We start from the raw sequence: 18,807 nt of genomic DNA on the forward strand, positions 1-18,807 counted from the left end.
GGGATCCACACCAGCTCCCTGATCCCCAGCTCCCCACCAAACTTCACCATCCACTGCATCCAAGGCACTTTATTAGGGGTCGCCCAGCCTGGCGTTGCCCAGCAGAGGCACAGCAGTAGAAGCAGCAGCACCACCCACCACAATCACCGACCCAAGTACCACCACTCGCCTCACCTCAGCAGCGACCACGGGCAGCAAACGCACTGGAGCACGGGCAGCGCAGCGCGACACAGCCGGGGACGGGCGCGCTTCCAGCTTTCATGTTAACCAGTACCGGTTGAAAAGCACGCACCCGGACCACAAGTCGGCAAGACCTAGCAGCCAGCATCGTGGTTCCCCCCCACTCCCACTCCCACTCTTACTCCCACACCACCTCAGTCAATACCGACCGAGCACGCCTCTCGCCCGCACCCACGGGCGGCGCACTCCACCACGCACGCCTCGCAGGAACAGTCAGTCGCGCGCCACCCGAGCGTGGTTTCAATCTACTACTGCTACTGCTACTGCTACTGCTACTACTACTGCGCTGGGCAAATGACCGGCCGGTTTTTGGTCACGGTCCCGTCTCTCGCGTGTCGAACCATTGACCTCACCACTGAAGCCACCGCTGTCACCTGCAATCCTCCGTTGCCAAGTCGCTAATTACGACCTCTTCTTCCCTTCCCTCGACCGCCTTCATCCCCCCCTCGACTCAGCTCATCAATCATCTCTCGTCGGTGTTTCCACCCCGGAGCACGCTGCTGACCCTCGCCGACAACCCGCTCCGCCAGAACCGCCGCCGTCGGTTCCCATCAACCTCTGCGTTTCCTTCGCGCTCACACATGCCGCGCACTCGGCCGTGCCTTCGACACAATGAAGGCCGCGCCGCTCATCATCAATTGGCATGACCAAAACGCTCCGGTCTACTCTGCCCACTTCGAACCCGGCGGCAAGGGCCGCTTGGCCACAGCTGGTGGTGACAACCACGTTCGCATCTGGAAAGTCGACACGGACGGCCCAGACCGCAAGGTCGAGTATCTTTCGACCCTCTCCAAACACAACCAGGCCGTCAACGTCGTTCGATGGGCGCCAAAGGGTATGTAGAACCCCCTTGCCTGCTGTTCTCCGCCCCTTGCGCGTTGTTGTTTGCTGACATTGTATGCCTTTAGGCGAGGTCCTGGCCTCTGCCGGCGACGACGGCAACGTGATCCTCTGGGTCCCCAGCGAGCTTCCTCCGACCGGCTTTGGCTCCGACGCCCAGGATGACAAGGAGTCGTGGAGAGCCAAGCACATGTGCCGCTCTAGCGGGGCTGAAATATACGACTTGGCCTGGTCTCCAGATGCTGCCCACTTCATCATTGGGAGCATGGACAATATTGCTCGTATTTACAACGCAAACACAGGCAAGCAGCTCCGCCAAGCTTCAGATCTCCTTCCCATCCGCTGACAAGCCGACATCAGGCTCTCTCGTCCGACAAATCGCCGAGCACAGCCACTACGTCCAGGGCGTTACCTGGGATCCTCTGAATGAGTATATCGCGACACAGTCCTCCGATCGATCCGTACACATCTACTCGCTCAAGACAAAGGATGGCCAGTACACGCTTAGCCAAGATGACAAGCCTCCAAGACTGGCGAGCCATATCAAGGCAGATTTGCCTCCTCGACGCATTTCGTCGAGTAGTCCTGCGCCCCCAGACTTTGGTCACCGGTCCCAGTTGTCCGTTATCGACTCTGGCACCTCGGTTGGCTCGCCCGTGCCGTCTGCACCGGGGACGCCAACTTCATTTGCCGTACCCATGAATCCGCCGAGCGTTGTTAGCCACAGTCGCCGCTCATCCTTCTCGTCCAGACGATCCGTCTCGCCCGCTCCGTCCATGCCCCTGCCAGCAGTTATGCCCATGGAGGCGTCCCCGAAACCGCACTCGATGGCTGCGAGTCTGGGCCTGAGCGTCAAGAACGCCAGCCTCTACGCGAACGAAACGCTGACATCCTTTTTCCGGCGACTCACCTTCACACCCGACGGTAGTCTGCTACTAACACCGTCCGGGCAGTACCAGACGCAGCACCAGGCCGACAAGGACGCCAAGCCGACTTACGAGGTCATAAACACTGTCTACATCTACACTCGTGGTGGCATCAACAAACCGCCCATTGCCCACCTTCCGGGCCACAAGAAGCCCTCCGTGGTCGTCAAGTGCTCGCCCATCTTTTACACCCTGCGCCAGTCCCCGCCCTCCACAAAACACATCACGATCGACACGTCGTCCCCCGAAGAGCCGCTTCCTTCATTGCCGGACCCTGTGGCGAAGCCGTCGCCCGCAACTTCTGTAATGGACCCCCCGCCACCGCCCAGTACCGCCGCCTCGGACACCACCAGTGGATCAAAGTCTGCTAATGTCGAGACGGACGCATCCACTCCTGGCCCCAAGCCCGCATTCTCCCTGCCATATCGTATGGTGTATGCGGTCGCCACGCAAGATGCAGTCCTGTTGTACGACACGCAACAAAAGACGCCCATATGCGTCGTGAGCAACTTGCACTGCGCAACGTTCACCGACCTGGCCTGGTGAGTATTAAAGTTTTTCACCTTCACAGACTGGACACTAACGTCGATGTAGGGCGAGTGACGGTCTGACGCTGGTAATCTCATCGTCAGACGGGTTCTGTTCTACGTTGTCATTCGCCGCCGGCGAACTCGGAGATGTATACAAGGGGGAGGTTGGACCTCCGAAGTCTCAACAAGCTACGGCAGGCGGCTCGGCGAATCCCGCAGCGAGCCAAAATACGCCAGTGCCAACTCCGACAACGAGCTTCGCGCCCCCATCCCCTTTCCATAACGGCACACATCATCAGCACCGCAACTCAGCAAGCTCCTTCACGGCCCCCTCACCTCCCCCTTCGGCAACTGGGGCTTCGCAGCGGCCATCTTCCCCTACCAGATCGAACTCCACATCATCTATCGCCACACAATCCTCCTCAGTGCCTACCGGCGTAGTGAGTAATCCTCCTCTGGTCGGGGGCAACATGCCGAGCCTTACGGCTGGAGGCAAATCAGGTGGAGTTCCCATGACCACACCGCCAGAAACGCCGCGACAAGCAGGGAGCGTCACTGCTGGCACGAAGAGAGATGCCAGCGAGAGCGAGAAGGAGGACACAAAGGAGCCGAAGAAGAGACGCATCGCACCTACGCCTGTTGACACAAAGCCAGCCACGTCGTGAGAGGTGGGAATGCCTCAACCCAGCGGTGCCCTACTCGCGTACGCGAACCGCTGCGTCCACTCACAAGGGATTGTTGGAGAATCAGGGAATGGAGCACAAGGAGATGGGGCGGCCGGCCATTTTAGCTTAGCATGAAGGGGACGGCGTTAATGGGTTTTCGCAGATGGGACTCTCTGTTATTTCTCGGCTGCCTTGCTAAAACGGCCGACTTTGACTTGTTTGATGGACCACATGAGGGTCATTGGGATCTGTGATTAAAAGACGTGGTTAGATGGCGACCACGTGCAATTGACGCACTGCTATGATCGGCTTGCGGTCACCTAGCTCGTGGCCCATAGTCTTGTTGATTCTATAGCTACCTAGAAAGTAAACCACAGGAACACGCTTGGGCAGCCGCAACGCAAGGGCGTGTCATTTGCCTCAAAGTCACAGTTGCTGCTGGATCCCATATCCTTTGTGAAAGCCATGCCGGCTAGTTCAGGACAGGGGCCCATCCTTTTCTGGGTACGAAGCTGGTCACCCCTTCATCCTTGAGGATGTCCTGCCCGCGCCGGCCCGTGACAACGCTCCGCTCATAGTCGGCTCCGCGGACGTAGAAAGGAAACGTCAACCGGGCGGGAGGAGGCCCCCCGGCAGCCACTACTCTTTCTTGTCCGCCTTCTCCTGTTTCCGTGCCCTCCGTGCCGCCCCGGCCCGCCTCATCTTGCTGCTCCCAAATCGTGGCCCCTCGGCCGCGCCGCCACTCGACGAACCCGCAGGCACGCCGGTCTAGGGAGAGGTACCACTTCCGTTGGTGGATGCTGCCGATGGAGTTATGCGCTCCCGGGTAGGCGTTCGAGCGGCGGACATGTTCGTCTTCGAGCTCGCGGACCTCGCGCTCGAGCGCGGAGACATGGGCGGCTGGGTCGGCCTCCTCTCCTGGGGGCACCACGTGCGCATCATCGTCGCTGCCGCCGTCATCGTCATCGCCCTCAGAGTCGCTCGTCTCGGGCTGCTGCTGCTGCTGTTTCGACTTCTGAGCGCGCCGTGGCGTCCCTTCTTCACCCGTCCTCCCGCGTCGCCTGCGATTGCTAGGCGTGCGCAGGCTCTTGGCCCGGCCGAAGGCGTCCTCCGACTTCGTGAGGCGCAGGTTCACGACGTACGGGTCGGGGAGCTTGCTGCCGTGCAGCCGCAAACGAATCTTGCGGCTGCGGAACGCCTCCTCGAGGAGGACCTGTGGGCGCGTGGCGGGCGGCGCGCCGGGCGAGGAGGGAGAGGAACGATGTGATGGGGAGGCGTCCTGCTGCGAGGAGGGGTCCTCGCGCGGGGCGTGCTTGCTGCGCCGCGGAAGGACGGAGTATGTCCCGGTGTCCCATATGAGGAGGCTGCCGGTATGCGGCGAGGCTGTCTCTATGAGGTGGTTCTGCATGAAGGCCCAGTTCAGCATCACTACAACCAAGTACGGAGTAATCCAGGCATATCGGGGACGCGACGGCCGGGAGAGAGAAAACACTCACCCATAGCGAGTGGACGCGCGTCTCAGTCGCATTGCGATTCAGCCTCTTGCTGTTCGGGTCACCGGGCAAGCCGTACATGATGGCCCAGCTTGCGCTACTGGAGCCGTTGATCTGCAGGCGGAGGTCGTAGTGCGTGCCCGCGACGGGGTGGTCATGCTGGTGGATGACGAAATGCGCGCCGTGGGGGCTGCCTTCGTTGGCCGCGTACAGGGAGGCGAGGGCGGAGACGGACAGGAGCGGGCGCGAGACAGGCGGCGACAGGACGTGCGAGGAGAGGACCGCGGTGAAGTGGGCGAGGTGGTCGGCGACGGTGGCAGCGCCGGACTCGATGGCAGCGGTGGATGGTGGCGGCGGCGGCGGCGGCGGTGATGTTGCTACTACGGCTGCCGCTTTATTGCCAGGCTGCGACTCGTCTTTGGTTGTGAGGAGCTGCTGTTGCGGCTCGGGAGCTTGCTCGTCATGGTCCTGGATGGCGAGTGTCCACGCGAGGTTGCGCTTCTTGACGAGCGGGTTGGGGATGAGGCCTCGTGGGCTGGCCGGCCGCTTATTGTTCTCATTGGGATGCCGCTGGGATGTCATCGTGTTACGTCGTGTATACGCGCGACGCGGCAGGGCCGGACAGTGGATGCGACATTGTCAGAGGCTCGGTCAGTGGCGTGTGCCGCGTTGGGCACAAAGCTGCGCGCGTGGCTCTTTTATGGGTGGTGATATAACTCGAAATGAGCGAATGCTGCTCGTGGTGGTAGCAGTAGTAGTAGGTGTCGGATCTCCAGTGTTACTAAGTTCCAGTAGGCAGTGCGAGCACTCTGTGTGGGTTCCAAGTGGTTCACAATCGTACTAATGTACTTCGCACAGTATCTATCAGTACTTATACCTGCGCAACCTCACAATGGCGTGCCCCTCGGTACTCCGTACCTACGTGGCCGGTCGGCGCCCATTCCGACCAAGAACAGACAAGATGCGACGCTTCTCAAGACGCACAAACGCCTATCTGTACCGTGTTGGTTTGAGAGGGAAAAGAGCTCTGGATGCGGCCCGAGTCCTGGTGGTGCTCGAGGTGCATGCGCAGCAAGTGCCTAGGTACTAAGGTAGTATCTTAGTGCTCAAGTTGAGTATTAAAAAGAGCTACGAATTGCTGCAGATTCAACGGATTCAGCGCCGAGGCAAGAACGGTCAAGCGCGCCTGCAGCCCATCCAGTTCAAGCGCGCAGAGGCGGTTTTATTCCCCAGAAAAGTGCCGAGGCACATGCTGCAGCCGAACCAGCGCGGGCCCCACAATCTCCCCAAAGCGCCCCCCCTCCCATCGTCGGTCGCTCCTCCCAAACCGTCCGTCTCCGCCCGTGCCTTCCTCGCCTCGCCCTCCACGCCTGCGCCCGCGCCCGCGCCCGCTGTCACTGCTGCTCCTTTCATCAGGCCGCATCCTCTTTCCAACCTGCGCCACCGTCTGCATTTCTCTCATCATCATCCCCTCCCGACCCATCACCGTCTTCCGAATCGCACGTCTGTCAGGCGACCTCAGACGCCGCCGCGTTGCTTTGACCGCCAGTCAACCCCGAGCACTGCGCAGCGGCTGTCCTTAGGCCCGCTCCCCGCCGTCCCGTCCGTCTCGCCCATCGGCGCACCGCGAAAAACTAACGCCGTCGGACCGACGTCACCCTCCTCCGCCAACCACAGCGCAATCGGTCATCAGAAGCAACCCAACGACGACTCAACCAAAGCGTCGCGACGCTTGCTATACGGGGCGACAAACTCTGGGCAGACCCTTTCTGAGGGCCAGGGCCTTCGCATCCTAGCATCTCGCGGGCCGAGTAGCCCCTCGCGCCCGACGACAATGGCATCGCCCCCCAAGCCTTGGGAGCGGCCCGGCGTCGCCTCGGTGCCCTCCGGTTCGTGCTACCCACCATTTCAACCTTTGCCACTGCTATCTATGGTCCACTGTGTGCTAACTGACCGCCAACAGCTTCCATTACCGCCACGCCTAATCCTCCAGCCACAGCAACGACCGCAAGCACCGGCGCAACGACATTGCCCGGCTCATCCACAGCAGCGCCTCCAGTTCCCGATCGCCCTTACTCGCTCACCTCCACCGTGAACCAAAACGCTGCCGCGTACAGCCGCATGGGTGTCGGCGCCTCTCCGTACAGTGGCTACGGCGGTGCCTACTCCTCCCCTTACTCGAGCCCATATTCTCGCTTCGGTGGCATTGGCGGCTATGCTGGCGGCATGTACGGCGGCTACGGGGGATATGGAGGCGGCATGGGCGGCGGCATGTACGGCAACATGTACGGTGGCATGCCCGGCATGCCTGGCAGCGACCCCAACAGCTTGACCAACAGCTTCAGCAATAGCACCGCGGCCACATTTCAGATGCTCGAGGGCATCGTGACGGCCTTTGGTGGCTTCGCCCAGATGCTTGAGAGCACATACATGGCCACGCACTCGAGCTTCTTTGGTAGGTCATCACCCAGGCAGCCCTCGAATCAGAGATGCAAGTGCTGACGGGTGTTTTATGACAGCCATGGTCTCCGTAGCTGAGCAGTTTGGCAACCTGCGCGACACGCTTGGCTCCATCCTCGGCATCTTCACGCTCATCCGCTGGATACGCACGCTGATCGCAAAAATCACTGGCCGCCCGCCACCGGCAGATGCGACAGCCCTCACCCCCGCCGCCTTTGCCCGGTTTGAAGGTCGCCCCGGCCCCGACGGCTCACCGAGACCCGCCAAGGCTAGCCGCAAGCCGCTCTTATTCTTCCTCGCAGCGGCTTTTGGCCTTCCGTATCTCATGTCCAAGATGATTCGTACTCTTTCGGCTTCGCATGAAGAAGAGGAGAAGCGTTTGCAGCAGCAGGCTCTGCAGTCCCAGCAACCAGTTGACCCCTCCAAGCTTGAGTTCTGCCGCCTGCTGTATGACTTCCTCCCACAGCCCACCACCAACGCCAGCATGGAGCTCGAGGCGCGCAAGGGAGACCTGGTTGCCGTTCTGAGCAAGAATGACCCGGCCGGGCAGCCCAGCGAATGGTGGCAATGTCGTTCGCGTGACGGCCGCCAAGGCTACCTCCCTGCCACGTACCTGGAGGTTCTGAAGCGACCCGGGCAGGAGGTTAAGCAGATCAAAGCGGCAGGGGACGACGGCGGAATCAGCTCGATGACAAGCGCGGTAGCAAAGCCTGAAGATGGCAAAAGGGAGTACGCAACGGCAGACGGCATGCAAAGAAGCCACTTTTACTCTTAAAGAGTTGTATAATTTCTACGGGTTCTATGGTAATCTAAGGGTCAGAACAAATTTCGAGAGGCGATGGCACGGACCGGGTTTGGGGCGGTGAGGTGGTCCCGAAGAGCTTGTTGCATACAACCGCCTGATGATGCACGAGCGTTTCATGTACATGTATACCAAGTCAATGGCGATACCTCATAGCCGTCCACGCAAGCAGTTTTGTACAGTCTCAGTGCACGGGGCCCACCAAGGCTTACGAGGCTCTTTGGCAATTACGAGGCGTCGAAATAAGAGTACCTGCGCGAGAAAAGAGGAAGGCCCTTTCTCCTGCCACACATTGATATTCAAGAGAATCTCAGCCCCAGAAATGATTGGGTCATTAAATTGACCTTGACAGACTCGGAGTCACTGCGACAAGACCAAGATGAGGATCCGATACGCTACTGTGCTCCTGCCTATTCTCGGGACCACTGCTGCCCCTCCACCAGACTACATTATCATCCATCCGGTACGTTAGCCAACAAGCAAGAACAATTTGTAGAGACGATTCTAATACTCATTGCGATGACGATGTAGACGCACGCTTACTGGAGCTTTGGGGTAAAGTGACAGCCCCCGAACCTCTCTTGGCCCCTTCTTGTTGTTGTTGTTGTTGTTGTTGTTGTTGTTTCTTCGCTGGAGTTTCTACCTCCCCCGCCGACGAGAGCAACAACGACGGGAGTGGCCTGGTGGTGGTGGTCAAGGTAGAAGCCAATGGATCTAACGATTTATCAGGGTTGCAATGAGGCCAACAACCTGTGCACGATGAAAGTCAAGCACGGCGTTGACGAGTGCGGCATCGAGTGGCAAGACGGCAAGCCCGTGACGATGTTCAGCGCGGAACAGGCATTACACAGTAACCCTGCCTCTTGGGGCGACGCATATGTCAAAACATGGTGTTGCTACGATTGGAGAAGTGTCGCTTGCACAATAGGTAGGGTAAGTGATGTTGAAGATGATGAACCCATCTCCCCCTCCCAGATAGCCTTAGCATGAAGGGTTGACGCATTGGTGTGACGGGTGGTGACACAGTGCAAGCAAGACTGGTTCGATACGCCCGACTCAGCATGCGTGTCCGACATGTTTACCGGCGACGTGTACTGCGGTCGCTATACATTCAAACATGCATTCGATGCGAATCGAGAGAGTGGATGATGAGTGGGATGAACCTGGCTCCACCGCGGGTATGGGCAGACCGTAGGAGAGTGTTGGGTTGGGTTGGGTTGGGGGGCACTTTTGCGGGCGACTTCTTCTTGATTTCCTGTTTTGCTCTTCAGTGATTTCTTTGTGTGGTGGTGATTGTGCTTTTTGGATTTACCGCCGCGTAGAAGAAATGCGAATACAACACATAAACCGTTGCGTCACGGCCGCGGCCTAAAACGCTTAGGGCTTCTTTCTTTCCTTCTTCCTTCTTCCTTCTTCCTTACTTCTTTTCCTCCCATGCACGGGGGATGCATACTGCCCATGGCTCATGGAGGAATACGTCTGTGCCCGAGAGTGACATTGCAGCCTTTTTTCTTTTCTTTTCTTTTCTATTTATTATTTTGATTCCCTCATGTGGAGCTGTTTGCGTCCTTGTCTGTGTCGCCGCGAAGGAGGAGGAGGCATAGGGGCCATCTGATATATCTGTGCGGCATCACGAAACGACTGCGGCGCACAGCCAGCCCCCGCGGGTTCTACGTATGTATGTGTGGACAGACTCACGAGCGCAGCACAGGTCGACAACGTGAGACAAGTCCAGTGACGATGATGAAATACACAAAGAGAGAAAAAAGGCCTACGGGGGCCATGGCGTCATCTCGCAGCGCCGGGCGTTGACGACATCGAAGCAGACGTGGATTGGGGACAGAGACCCAAGCGCCTGGTTCATGCACGGGCTGAGAGAGTTAGAGACATCTGAGCGGTTGCCGCGAGGTATGTACACAAGAAAGGGAGCAAATCTTCGTCCATACGTACTATAAGGCATCGTGATTGAGAATCTCCAACTTTCTCATTCCTGGCAACCTTCACGTCACAGGGGCCAGCGACATGGGCTAGCTGGGTAGCCATAGTTTAGGTTCGGGAACAAAGGCAAACGGGGCATCGAATCTTGCCTACCATTCACCTCGTATTCTTCTACGGAATACACTCGCAGTCCTCCCAGAATTGGCTGGCAAAGAAGAGCAGCCATGCCTCCCTGGCAGCCATTCCTTCTTATGCTTCCTAACGACGTGGATCCCCCTCCAACGCAACATGCCCCTCGCTTACGTGTGTGCGTGCAAAGTGAAACCTCGAACATCGCGTAGTGCTGTGAAAAAAGTCACCTGCACCGTCAGCGCAGACAAATCAGCCCTCGGCTTCATACGAGTTGGACTTGTGCTTGGGCTGGAAGCGGAAGCCGGGGTGCACGGGGCCGAGGAACATTTCCCTATGTTCATGTCAGCATTCTTATGGCACGGCACGCCTGGGGGGGCGGGGGGGGCTGATGAGAAAAGAGCGCCGGGCACGTACGTGATCTTGATCCAGTCCTTGTAGTTGTCAGACGCCATCAGCGTCTCCAGCTCGTCGCGGCCCCTGTACGCCGGCGGCCGATCGTTCAGGCTCGGCGGCAGGTACTCGAGCAAGCCGATGGGCACGTAGCGATGAGTGAAGCTCAGCCACTCGAGCAGGAAGCGGCGCGTGAAACCGATGCCCAGCTCGTCGGAGCCCCATGCCTCCAGGCCATATCGGACAAACTTTTCAATATACGTGAGGCGCTCGCTCGATGACTTGTCCAGGTACTGGCCCTTTTCAATCTCCTCGAAGACCCAAGGCTTGATGAGGGCACCGCGGCCAATCATGACGCTGTCGACGCGCGCCTTAGAAACGTGCTCCTGGTAGTCAAAGTGGGAGTAGCAGTCGCCGTTGCCGAGGAAGTACATGCGCCCGTCCTTGGAGTTGGGGAGCGTGCTAGCGTCGGGCTCGGCGGCCGTGTCGGTGAGGGCGTCCTTCTGCTCGTTGTAAGACTTGACCAGGGCCGCGCACTCGCCAATGTAGCCCCAGTCGGCCTTCTTGGTGTAGCGTTGCTCGCGGCTGCGGCCGTGGAGCGTCACGGCGGCGCAACCGGGAGCGCCCAAGCGTTCTCGGTGCTCCCGGGCGCCAAACGCGAGGCGTCCGAGCAGCTGCGTTGCCACAGGGCGGTTGCCCTTCACGCCCGTCCGTATCTTGGCTGTGATGGGGATCTCGCCCGACATCACGTTCATGCCGCGCAGCATGCGCTCCAACTTGCCCGGCGACTCGAGGAGGGCCGAGCCGCCACCAGACTTGAACACCATATCGATGGGGCAGCCGCAGTTGAGATCGATGAGTCTTAGGTGAGGGCAGTAGCGGTTGAGCACATCGGCGACCTTGGTGACGATCCACGGCTGGTTACCAGAGATTTGGGCGCCGAACCTGAGGTCTTTCGAGTGGTCATACTCGTCGAAGACAAACGATTTGCCCGGTGTGATCTTGGGCGGCGATATCTCCGACTGATGCGCCTTCAGCAGGGTCCAGTCGGACTTGGAGCCCTGCAGCAGGGGCATGCCCATAGCCATCTCCGAGTACGTTAACTGACAGCCGAGCTCGACACAGAGTCTTCGAAACGGGAGGTTGCCTTGAGTCGTGAGTGGCGCCAACGTAGGTGTCTCGGGGCCAAAGTACAGGCGCCGCTTCTCAGAGGGCATGAAGGGCGGGTCGACAAAGCGCGCGCGAAGGTCCTCGATGCCCTCGTCACCCTGCTCCTTGCGGCGATGGTGAAACTCATTGTTGGTAGCGGACTCCTTGTTCATCCACTTGATATACTCGTCCGCCTTGGTGAAGTCGACGCGCTTGCGGCTGAGGTTGATCTTGTCGGTCAGCGCAACGGAGTTGACAATGCCGGCACGACGCTCATCGTGATCGGCCAAGCCATTGTCGTTCTTGTTTTCGTCCCCCTTTTCCTCACCGTCTTTTGCCTCTTTCTCAGCCGACTTGTTGACCAGGACCAGCTCCTTGCGTCCGTCTTCGCGTTCGACCTCTTCCATGTGACTCTTGACGAATCGACATTTCCAGCCCGACGGACACCACCCGTACTGTTCGAAGACGGGGCATTTCCCCTCAAACGTCTCAACATCCTCGCGTCGGCCCTCAGCGAGATACTTGCGCACGTCGTGGCACATCTTGCAGCGATCGCCAAACTTGCACTCACGAGGTGAGAACTCGTCGGTAAACGCCCGGCTGTTGCAAAGGGGCAGAGCGTCTTCGAACTTGCCGAACGTGCGCTCAATATTTTGGCCGCCCTTTTTCTCCTTCTTGCCCCTGCCACCCGAGTCTCTGTCGTCTCTTCGCTGCTGGCCGTCACGGTTAGCATCCCTGCCCTCAGCTGCATCGTCATCCACGGCATCAGAACCATTCTTGGCTCCCGAGACATCAATGAGAAATCTGAGTAGTAGCGTCAGCAACAAATTGTATTCTTAGAGTAGGAATCAGCCTCACTCCTTCTTAATAGGCGCCAGCCCATTTCGGCGGTCTCTGCCGTTGTTTGCATGGTTGTCTGGGCGTGCTTCGGTCTCTTTGGCAGGGGCATCGTGCAGACCCTCTCCGGGAACCTGAGGCTCTGCGAACTCGACATTCCCGGATTCGTTCGAGGCGTCCATCTTAAGCCGCTTCGCTGCTCTCTCCTCGGGGATGTCGTCCGAGACGGGGGCCACGGCCATGTTGCTCGCATCCTGCGCCAGCTCGGCTCGCTCTGGGTTTGGTGCCTCGCTCATCTTGCGTCAGGGAGACGGCTGCTGTAAGGGAGCAATTCTAGTAGCTCAAGTACGGTGTTGCCTTGACAATGAGATCGTCTTTGCGATGGCTCTGGCTTTTAACCGGCGGCCTTGAGCCAGCCCAGTTGGTGCGACGGTGAAAGAGAACGTGAGAAACCTGAGAGCCTCTACTATCGGAAGCGGAGACAATAGAGCGTACGGAATAGTCGTTGATCTCTTCGGAACCCCTGTATAAACACAATTGCGTCCTGTGAGCCTATACGGCGGGTGTTGTTGTAGAAGATGAGAGGCGGCGCTGAAATTTTTCGAGGTTCTGAACTGGGACTAAAAACGAGGGCCGTCACTACAGTTGGTGGCAGCTGTAAAGCAGACGCTGCAGAGGGACACAGCGATATGCCACACGTGACCGCGTTGCTTCCAGCGAACCCGGCCACAACCCTTTCAATTTCATATTGAATTCTTCTGTAATTGATCGTGTTTATTTATCCGAGAAACAAGACACGTTGCGCACCTGATCCAAGGTAGGGCAGTTGTTCAACGTGGGCAGTGTGGTACCCTTTTGTTGCATGCTTCTCGTTCGAGCTGCAATTTACAGTATAGAAGCCGAATGTTTTTCAACAAGGAGCACTTGATGCGGTGGAATACTCTCCCCAGAGAGTATCTATACCTGAGACTCTTCAAACTACTTTCTCACATTCCTCCAACCATGACCCTCCACCACGGGAGCGCAATTCAGACCCTATGGATTCTGCTTCTGCAGGGTAAGCCGCTCTCTCGCCTGGGGTCTTGAAGGAGAGGGCAGGCAGGTGGGGCCCGCGCGACATCATTCATCGGCGCCCTTGAAACACCAAGGCATAGCTCTCTTCCCCTCCCAGCCACGCCCCTCTCCGGCGACTCGCACTCTCCGGGCGCGCCAATTCATCTCGCCCCGAGCTCTGCGCCCGCAACCTGCGGCCATGCCGCCGCGCCCGTGAGACCATGGCGGACAAGTCGGCCAAGGTGCCGCGCAAGACTTCGGTATCGACGACTGCGACGGTCGTCACCTCTTCTTCCTCCACCCACCACCACAACAACAACCACAAGGTCAAGACGGTGCGGTCGCAAAAGATCCTCCCGAGCCCACCCGCCAAGGAAAACAGGCCGAATCGCCTCGAGGACTCTAACGCGTCCGAAGATGATGACGGCGACGACGACGACGACGACGACGATGATGATGAAGACGAGGACGAGGACGAGCAGCCCGCGCCGCTGCCGCGGAGCCACACACCCGGCCACCTTGCTAGCAAGAGCGTAAACGACCGCCGGCGCAAACCTTCGGACGTGGCCATACGCCAGCGCTCCCAGTCGGCCTCACACGTCCCGCCCCCGCGGCCGTCCACCGCCGGCGGCCAGGCGACCCGACCCTCGACGCAACAGCAGGCCCAGAAGCAGCAGGCCTCTGCCGACGGCCAAAAGGACGACCAGGACAAGAAGACCTCGAGCGCGACCAACAAAACGGCCGCGTCGGCGCCAAACCGCGGCACCTTGTCTGCATCCGTGACATCACGGCAGAAGACGACGGCGGCGGTGACAGGCGCCAAAATCACCCGCCCGCCGCGGGGACAGCACATCCCCTATCCCGCGTTACCCGGCCCCGACGATGGGCCCGAGGTCGAGCCGGCGCCGCCGTCGGGCATGTACTGGTCCAAGGCGTTCGTATCCGGCGCGCCACACTCCAACATGCGGGCGCACACGACGACCATCATCGGCTCCAACGTGTACGTGTTTGGGGGCTGCGACTCGCGCGCCTGCTTCAACAGCCTGTACATCCTTGACGCCGACTCGTTCTACTGGTCTGTCCCGCACATGGTCGGCGAGATCCCCGTGCCGCTGCGCGCCATGACGTGTACGGCAGTCGGCAAGAAGCTCGTCGTCTTCGGCGGCGGCGACGGCCCCGCCTACTACAACGACGTCTACGTCCTTGACACGGTCAACTTTCGGTGGACCAAGCCCCGCATCGTCGGCGACAGAGTGCCCTCGAAGCGACGCGCCCACACGGCCTGTCTGTACAAGAACGGCATATATGTCTTTGGCGGTGGCGACGGCGTCCGAGCCCTCAACGACATATGGCGCCTCGATGTCAGTGACTCGACCAAGATGTCGTGGAAGCTCATCTCTGGGCCTGAAAAGACCGCGTCGGGAATCAAGGACGTCCGCCCCAGAGCGCGCGGGTATCACACGGCCAACATGGTGGGCAGCAAGCTCATCATCTTCGGCGGGTCTGACGGCGGGGAGTGCTTCGACGACGTTTGGGTCTACGACGTGGAGCGACACGTCTGGAAGCTCGTCAACGTCCCCGTCACCTATCGTCGTCTCTCCCACACGGCCACCCTCGTCGGGTCTTACCTGTTCGTCATCGGGGGCCACGACGGCACCGAGTACTGCAATGACGTGCTCCTCCTCAACCTTGTGACCATGACGTGGGACCGCCGCAGGGTCTACGGGAAGCCTCCCAGCGGGCGCGGGTACCACGGCGCGATCCTGCACGACAGCAGGCTGCTTGTCATTGGCGGTTTCGATGGCAGCGAGGTGTTTGGCGACGTGACTATCCTCGAGCTTGCCGTCCATGCCTACTACTCGCAGATCAGCCATTTCACCATTGAGGTATGACGAGGCGAGGGCCAGAAGAGACCGGGCGTTGGCCGTGGTTGGCAATCCCCCGGAATAGCGCGCCAAGAGTGAACCGCCTCTATGTAGAACACGACGTCAAGAACATCTTATTCACGGGCCATGTATGTCAAAGGGTAGCACAGGAGCTGGAAAATGCTATTCGTTAGATTCGTAGAAGTATTTATTGTACAATGTACAGGGGAGCTTCTCTTCCCGGCCCGAGACCTCTTTTGTCTCTTTGCCAGCTCTCCGCTTCTGTACATAGGTATACAAGCGGTCGTTGAACAAAAACGGGTCCCGTGTAAAGCCGTGTCCAAAAACGGCGATATGCAACTGCAAGTGCGGTCATGTTTGCGAGCCGTTCGCCCGGGGAAAGCGGGGGGTTTGGTATAGGGGAGATGTTGTATGCTTGCTGCTACGCAGCGTTCTCGCTTCGGCTGGTGGGCAATGCCATTGGATCTGTGAGCGTGTGGCTCGTCTTACGAAGAGGCTTTTATGGATGGATTTTCATATAGGGTGCGAGCAGGCGTCTCCTGCTTATGCCTTGTTTGAGTCCGCGCTGGTCTTTTTGGCGGCCAACCGGCGCTCCTCAGCCTCGACCATGTCTAGGTAGAACGCCACGTTAGCTTTCTCAAGCGACTACCTTCTTTTGTCGTTGAACGGCTTCAGAAAAGGGGGGGGGTAGAGCAGGCATTGGGGGTCTTGGAGATGGGGGGGGGGGGGGGCTTCTTGATTCTTACCCTTCCACAGGTCTTGACCCTCGTACTCCTCCTTGTGGATCTTCTTCTCGATGAGGTGCTTGTGCTCGGGGTCGTTGGGGTCGAGGACCATGACCGTCTCCCAGCGGCCGCTGCCGCGCTTGGCGTCGTTCATCTCAAACGCAGCGGAGACGACGAGCACGGCGAGGGTCAGCCCCTGGGCGTAGACACGGGCCTGGACGAGCTTCTGCGAGGTGCTCATGGGTGCGCGGCCGACGATGGCGAGGGCGATGCCCATGCTGGCGATCCACGAGGCGAAGACGATGCTGTAGCGGTTCTCGCGGCCCCAGCCCATGAAGCGCTCGTAGGCCGACTCGTTGTCGCGAATGACCTGCTGGGCGCGCTGGCTGGCGTCGCGGTACGTGCTCATGGGGTCCTGGGAGCGCTGGAACTTGGTGCTGTCGCGGTCGGCCTTGACGATGGCGCCAAACGTCGCCGACGAGGTGACGAGGAAGGTGCGGAAGGGGAGCGTGAGCCCGCGGAAGGCCGGGTAGCGGCGCGAGCCCAGGACGACGCCGCCGAGGCCGAGGGCCAGGCCGGCGGCACCGCCGATGAGGCCGCCCTTGACGACGACCTTGTAGTGCGCCGCCTCCTCTTCCTTGCTGAGGACCTTCATCGTGGGCAACGACGACGACGGTTGTTGCTAGTGCTGGTGCTGCGAGGGTCTCTGTGTTGGCGGCCTCTACTGCCTATGGAGCTTGTGTGCGTGCGTGCGTGCGACGTCGAGTCTAGCTATCGAGCACCACACGGAACGGAGTCGGAGCGGCGGGAGGCGGGCGCGCGGGTCGGGCGTGTGCGTGCAGTAGTGATACTATACTACAAGGAAAGTTCGGGGTGCGTGCCGGAGGCCGGGGGGCGGATGCGGGTGCGGGTGTGTGTGCGAGCTTTCGTCCGTCCGTTAGGTTCGGTCTGTAGAGGAAGAGACGACGACGACGACGACGGGGGAAGGGAACTTCGGGTCGGCGGCGGCGGCGGCGGCGGCGGCGGCGGCGGTAGTGGGTAGACGGAGGGAGGGAAGCGTGGTGGTCGGTCGCGCGACACCGGAAAGAGCGGAGTTGTCGGGTCGAAAGCCAAAATTTTTGAGTTGCACGCGGGCGGGCAGAGCAGGGATGCTGCAAGACCAAGAACCAAGCTGGGCGGCCGGCCTTGGTTTTTAATTCTTGGTTCGCGACAAGAGGCCGTTTGCGAAATAAAGTACGTAGGAGGGAAAATACGCTCGTGTATCGCTCGCGCTGGGTTAACTGCTGTCGACGTATTTTGTTTGTTTGGGCGGAGCGGGAAAAGAATTAAAGCTCTCCGTGTGGTATGATGATGTCGTCGTTGCGTGTTATAAACGGGGCGGCGGCGGCGGCGGCGGCGGCGGCGGAGGAAGGCAAATTGAGTGAGGGAGGACGTTTTTTGCTTTGATGCGATTGCGCGCAGCGTCTTCGGGAGAGCGACGAAGGGAGGGGGGCGGCGGGAAACGGGGGATAGAAATACCAGGTACGTGCCAACTACCGGCTTGCTAATACGAATTATATGCAGTATACATCATCGAGGGGGCCGTCCAGCTGGCGTACAAGTGGCATCATCTTCATCCTCATCATCCCGAGCTTTGTGCGCTACGTGCTACTACCTACGTGCTAACGTTACTTACCTACTTCTAGTAGTTACCTGCTGCGCCGGGACAGTTGCCCGTGCTGTCGGGACGGATAGGAGGCATAGAGCCAGCCGCATGGCATCCTGTCGGCAAGCCACCGCTCATACATGCCTAAAAAGGTAGGAAGGCTAACTACCTATTGACCGGTTCTGCTCTGCAAGCCTGGTAGGCTGGCTGGCTGGGTAACTACTAACTAGGTACCATGAGCTCGCTCCAGGCGGGCGAGCGGCCGGGGTTAGGGGCCTCGTTCGTATCTGTCTGCGTGTGCCTGCCTGTCTGTCTACCTGCGGGCGGGCGTGATGATGACCAACCTTTTGGCCTTTTCTCTCCGGAGCGTCCCGCGCTGGGCTGTGCTGAACTCCGGGGAGGGGGGGCTGGACTGGACTGGACTGGACTGGACTGGGCTGCGCTGCTCTCCGTGGAAATGCGCAGGAAAGACTCATGTGGGAGGGGGCGGGGGAGGCACGCGCCCGGCTACCCAAAAAAATTCCCAGGGCGATGGCAACGGCGACGGCGAGGAAAGCCCGAGAGTTTCCCGGCCCTCGCCTCACTTCATTCCCGCCCAATGTCCGCCCTGGCCCAGCGCCTCAGCGCCTCCCGCAGCAACTCACGCACCTGGAAAACTACCTGCGTCGCCGCTGCCGCCAGCTCCCTTGCAGCCTCCGGGCAGCGCATCCTCGAAAACCACCAGCGTCCATCAATCAAATAATCAAACCAAACACCGCCATCCCCTGGCACGGTACTAACGTACTAAACCGTCGTTGAAGCGAGCCGCGTTCGTTCCCACCACGCCTAAAGACAGTCGCCCGCCGTGCCCCGAGCCGCCGCATGGCCCCCCCCCCCCTCCCGGGGCCCATGTCGTCAACTCTCTTCTTCTCTTCCCTCCCCCTCCTCCCCTGCTGCTGTTGTCCCGTGCGTACGTAGTCAAGAATGGTGGTGCCAGAATTGCGGACCTGCCGCCCGCCCGCCGTCCAGGACCCGCGCGGACACGCCAAAACGGCAAAGCACCCCGGCGGCGAGGCGGTCTTTCTTTGTTGATGCACCACCACGCACTACCTATGCA

At 59.7% G+C, this 18,807-nt stretch overlaps 7 protein-coding genes across 7 annotated transcripts; 4 read left to right on the forward strand and 3 right to left on the reverse strand.

Moving 5' to 3' along the window:
• On the forward strand, nt 1–3,608 carry CAC2 (Chromatin assembly factor 1 subunit). The gene is made up of 4 exons (XM_047990930.1): nt 1–1,075; nt 1,149–1,382; nt 1,441–2,548; nt 2,601–3,608. Exons 1-4 carry the CDS (start codon nt 853–855, stop codon nt 3,199–3,201), a joined length of 2,166 nt encoding a protein of 721 aa, XP_047846940.1. The 5' UTR covers nt 1–852; the 3' UTR covers nt 3,202–3,608.
• JDV02_009278 (uncharacterized protein) lies at nt 3,465–5,469 on the reverse strand. Its single transcript, XM_047990931.1, has 2 exons — nt 4,698–5,469; nt 3,465–4,603 (listed from the first exon to the last, which is right to left on the reverse strand). The coding sequence occupies exons 1-2, from the start codon at nt 5,274–5,276 to the stop codon at nt 3,674–3,676; spliced, it is 1,509 nt and encodes a 502-aa protein (XP_047846941.1). The 5' UTR covers nt 5,277–5,469; the 3' UTR covers nt 3,465–3,673.
• Nucleotides 5,470–6,528: 1,059 nt separating this feature from the next.
• On the forward strand, nt 6,529–7,929 carry PEX13 (Peroxisomal membrane protein PAS20; the record flags this gene model as incomplete). The annotated part of the gene is made up of 3 exons (XM_047990932.1): nt 6,529–6,583; nt 6,658–7,149; nt 7,214–7,929. The coding sequence occupies 3 exons, from the start codon at nt 6,529–6,531 to the stop codon at nt 7,927–7,929; spliced, it is 1,263 nt and encodes a 420-aa protein (XP_047846942.1).
• Nucleotides 7,930–8,664: 735 nt separating this feature from the next.
• JDV02_009280 (uncharacterized protein) lies at nt 8,665–9,105 on the forward strand (the record flags this gene model as incomplete). Its single annotated transcript, XM_047990933.1, has 2 exons — nt 8,665–8,889; nt 8,983–9,105. 2 exons carry the CDS (start codon nt 8,665–8,667, stop codon nt 9,103–9,105), a joined length of 348 nt encoding a protein of 115 aa, XP_047846943.1.
• A 926-nt stretch (nt 9,106–10,031) lies between these two features.
• On the reverse strand, nt 10,032–13,004 carry DUS3 (tRNA-dihydrouridine(47) synthase (NAD(P)(+))). Its single transcript, XM_047990934.1, has 3 exons — nt 12,424–13,004; nt 10,441–12,369; nt 10,032–10,357 (listed from the first exon to the last, which is right to left on the reverse strand). The coding sequence occupies exons 1-3, from the start codon at nt 12,696–12,698 to the stop codon at nt 10,276–10,278; spliced, it is 2,286 nt and encodes a 761-aa protein (XP_047846944.1). The 5' UTR covers nt 12,699–13,004; the 3' UTR covers nt 10,032–10,275.
• Nucleotides 13,005–13,578: 574 nt separating this feature from the next.
• On the forward strand, nt 13,579–15,565 carry JDV02_009282 (uncharacterized protein). Its single transcript, XM_047990935.1, has one exon. The coding sequence runs from the start codon at nt 13,677–13,679 to the stop codon at nt 15,345–15,347; it is 1,671 nt and encodes a 556-aa protein (XP_047846945.1). The 5' UTR covers nt 13,579–13,676; the 3' UTR covers nt 15,348–15,565.
• On the reverse strand, nt 15,493–16,750 carry RCF2 (Replication factor C, subunit RFC4). The gene is made up of 2 exons (XM_047990936.1): nt 16,088–16,750; nt 15,493–15,952 (listed from the first exon to the last, which is right to left on the reverse strand). Exons 1-2 carry the CDS (start codon nt 16,719–16,721, stop codon nt 15,885–15,887), a joined length of 702 nt encoding a protein of 233 aa, XP_047846946.1. The 5' UTR covers nt 16,722–16,750; the 3' UTR covers nt 15,493–15,884.
• Between the last annotated feature and the right edge of the window lie 2,057 nt (nt 16,751–18,807).

The sequence above is a fragment of the Purpureocillium takamizusanense genome, chromosome 9, assembly GCF_022605165.1.
Source record: "Purpureocillium takamizusanense chromosome 9, complete sequence".
Taxonomy (NCBI): Eukaryota; Fungi; Ascomycota; class Sordariomycetes; order Hypocreales; family Ophiocordycipitaceae; genus Purpureocillium; species Purpureocillium takamizusanense.

What these genes read in the sequence shown, in the direction of transcription:
- CAC2 (XM_047990930.1), top strand. Translation starts at nt 853, where the DNA reads ATGAAGGCCGCGCCGCTCATCATCAATTGGCATGACCAAAACGCTCCG. An exon ending in CGTTCGATGGGCGCCAAAGG is followed by an intron (nt 1,076 to 1,148) that starts GTATGTAGAACC and finishes GTATGCCTTTAG; the next exon opens with GCGAGGTCCTGGCCTCTGCC. An exon ending in TATTTACAACGCAAACACAG is followed by an intron (nt 1,383 to 1,440) that starts GCAAGCAGCTCC and finishes AGCCGACATCAG; the next exon opens with GCTCTCTCGTCCGACAAATC.
- JDV02_009278 (XM_047990931.1), bottom strand. Translation starts at nt 5,276, where the DNA reads ATGACATCCCAGCGGCATCCCAATGAGAACAATAAGCGGCCGGCCAGC. An exon ending in CGCGCGTCCACTCGCTATGG is followed by an intron (nt 4,604 to 4,697) that starts GTGAGTGTTTTC and finishes GCCTTCATGCAG; the next exon opens with AACCACCTCATAGAGACAGC.
- DUS3 (XM_047990934.1), bottom strand. Translation starts at nt 12,698, where the DNA reads ATGAGCGAGGCACCAAACCCAGAGCGAGCCGAGCTGGCGCAGGATGCG. An exon ending in CTGGCGCCTATTAAGAAGGA is followed by an intron (nt 12,370 to 12,423) that starts GTGAGGCTGATT and finishes GCTACTACTCAG; the next exon opens with ATTTCTCATTGATGTCTCGG. An exon ending in AAGGACTGGATCAAGATCAC is followed by an intron (nt 10,358 to 10,440) that starts GTACGTGCCCGG and finishes ACATGAACATAG; the next exon opens with GGAAATGTTCCTCGGCCCCG.
- JDV02_009282 (XM_047990935.1), top strand. Translation starts at nt 13,677, where the DNA reads ATGGCGGACAAGTCGGCCAAGGTGCCGCGCAAGACTTCGGTATCGACG.
- RCF2 (XM_047990936.1), bottom strand. Translation starts at nt 16,721, where the DNA reads ATGAAGGTCCTCAGCAAGGAAGAGGAGGCGGCGCACTACAAGGTCGTC. An exon ending in GGGTCAAGACCTGTGGAAGG is followed by an intron (nt 15,953 to 16,087) that starts GTAAGAATCAAG and finishes CGTTCTACCTAG; the next exon opens with ACATGGTCGAGGCTGAGGAG.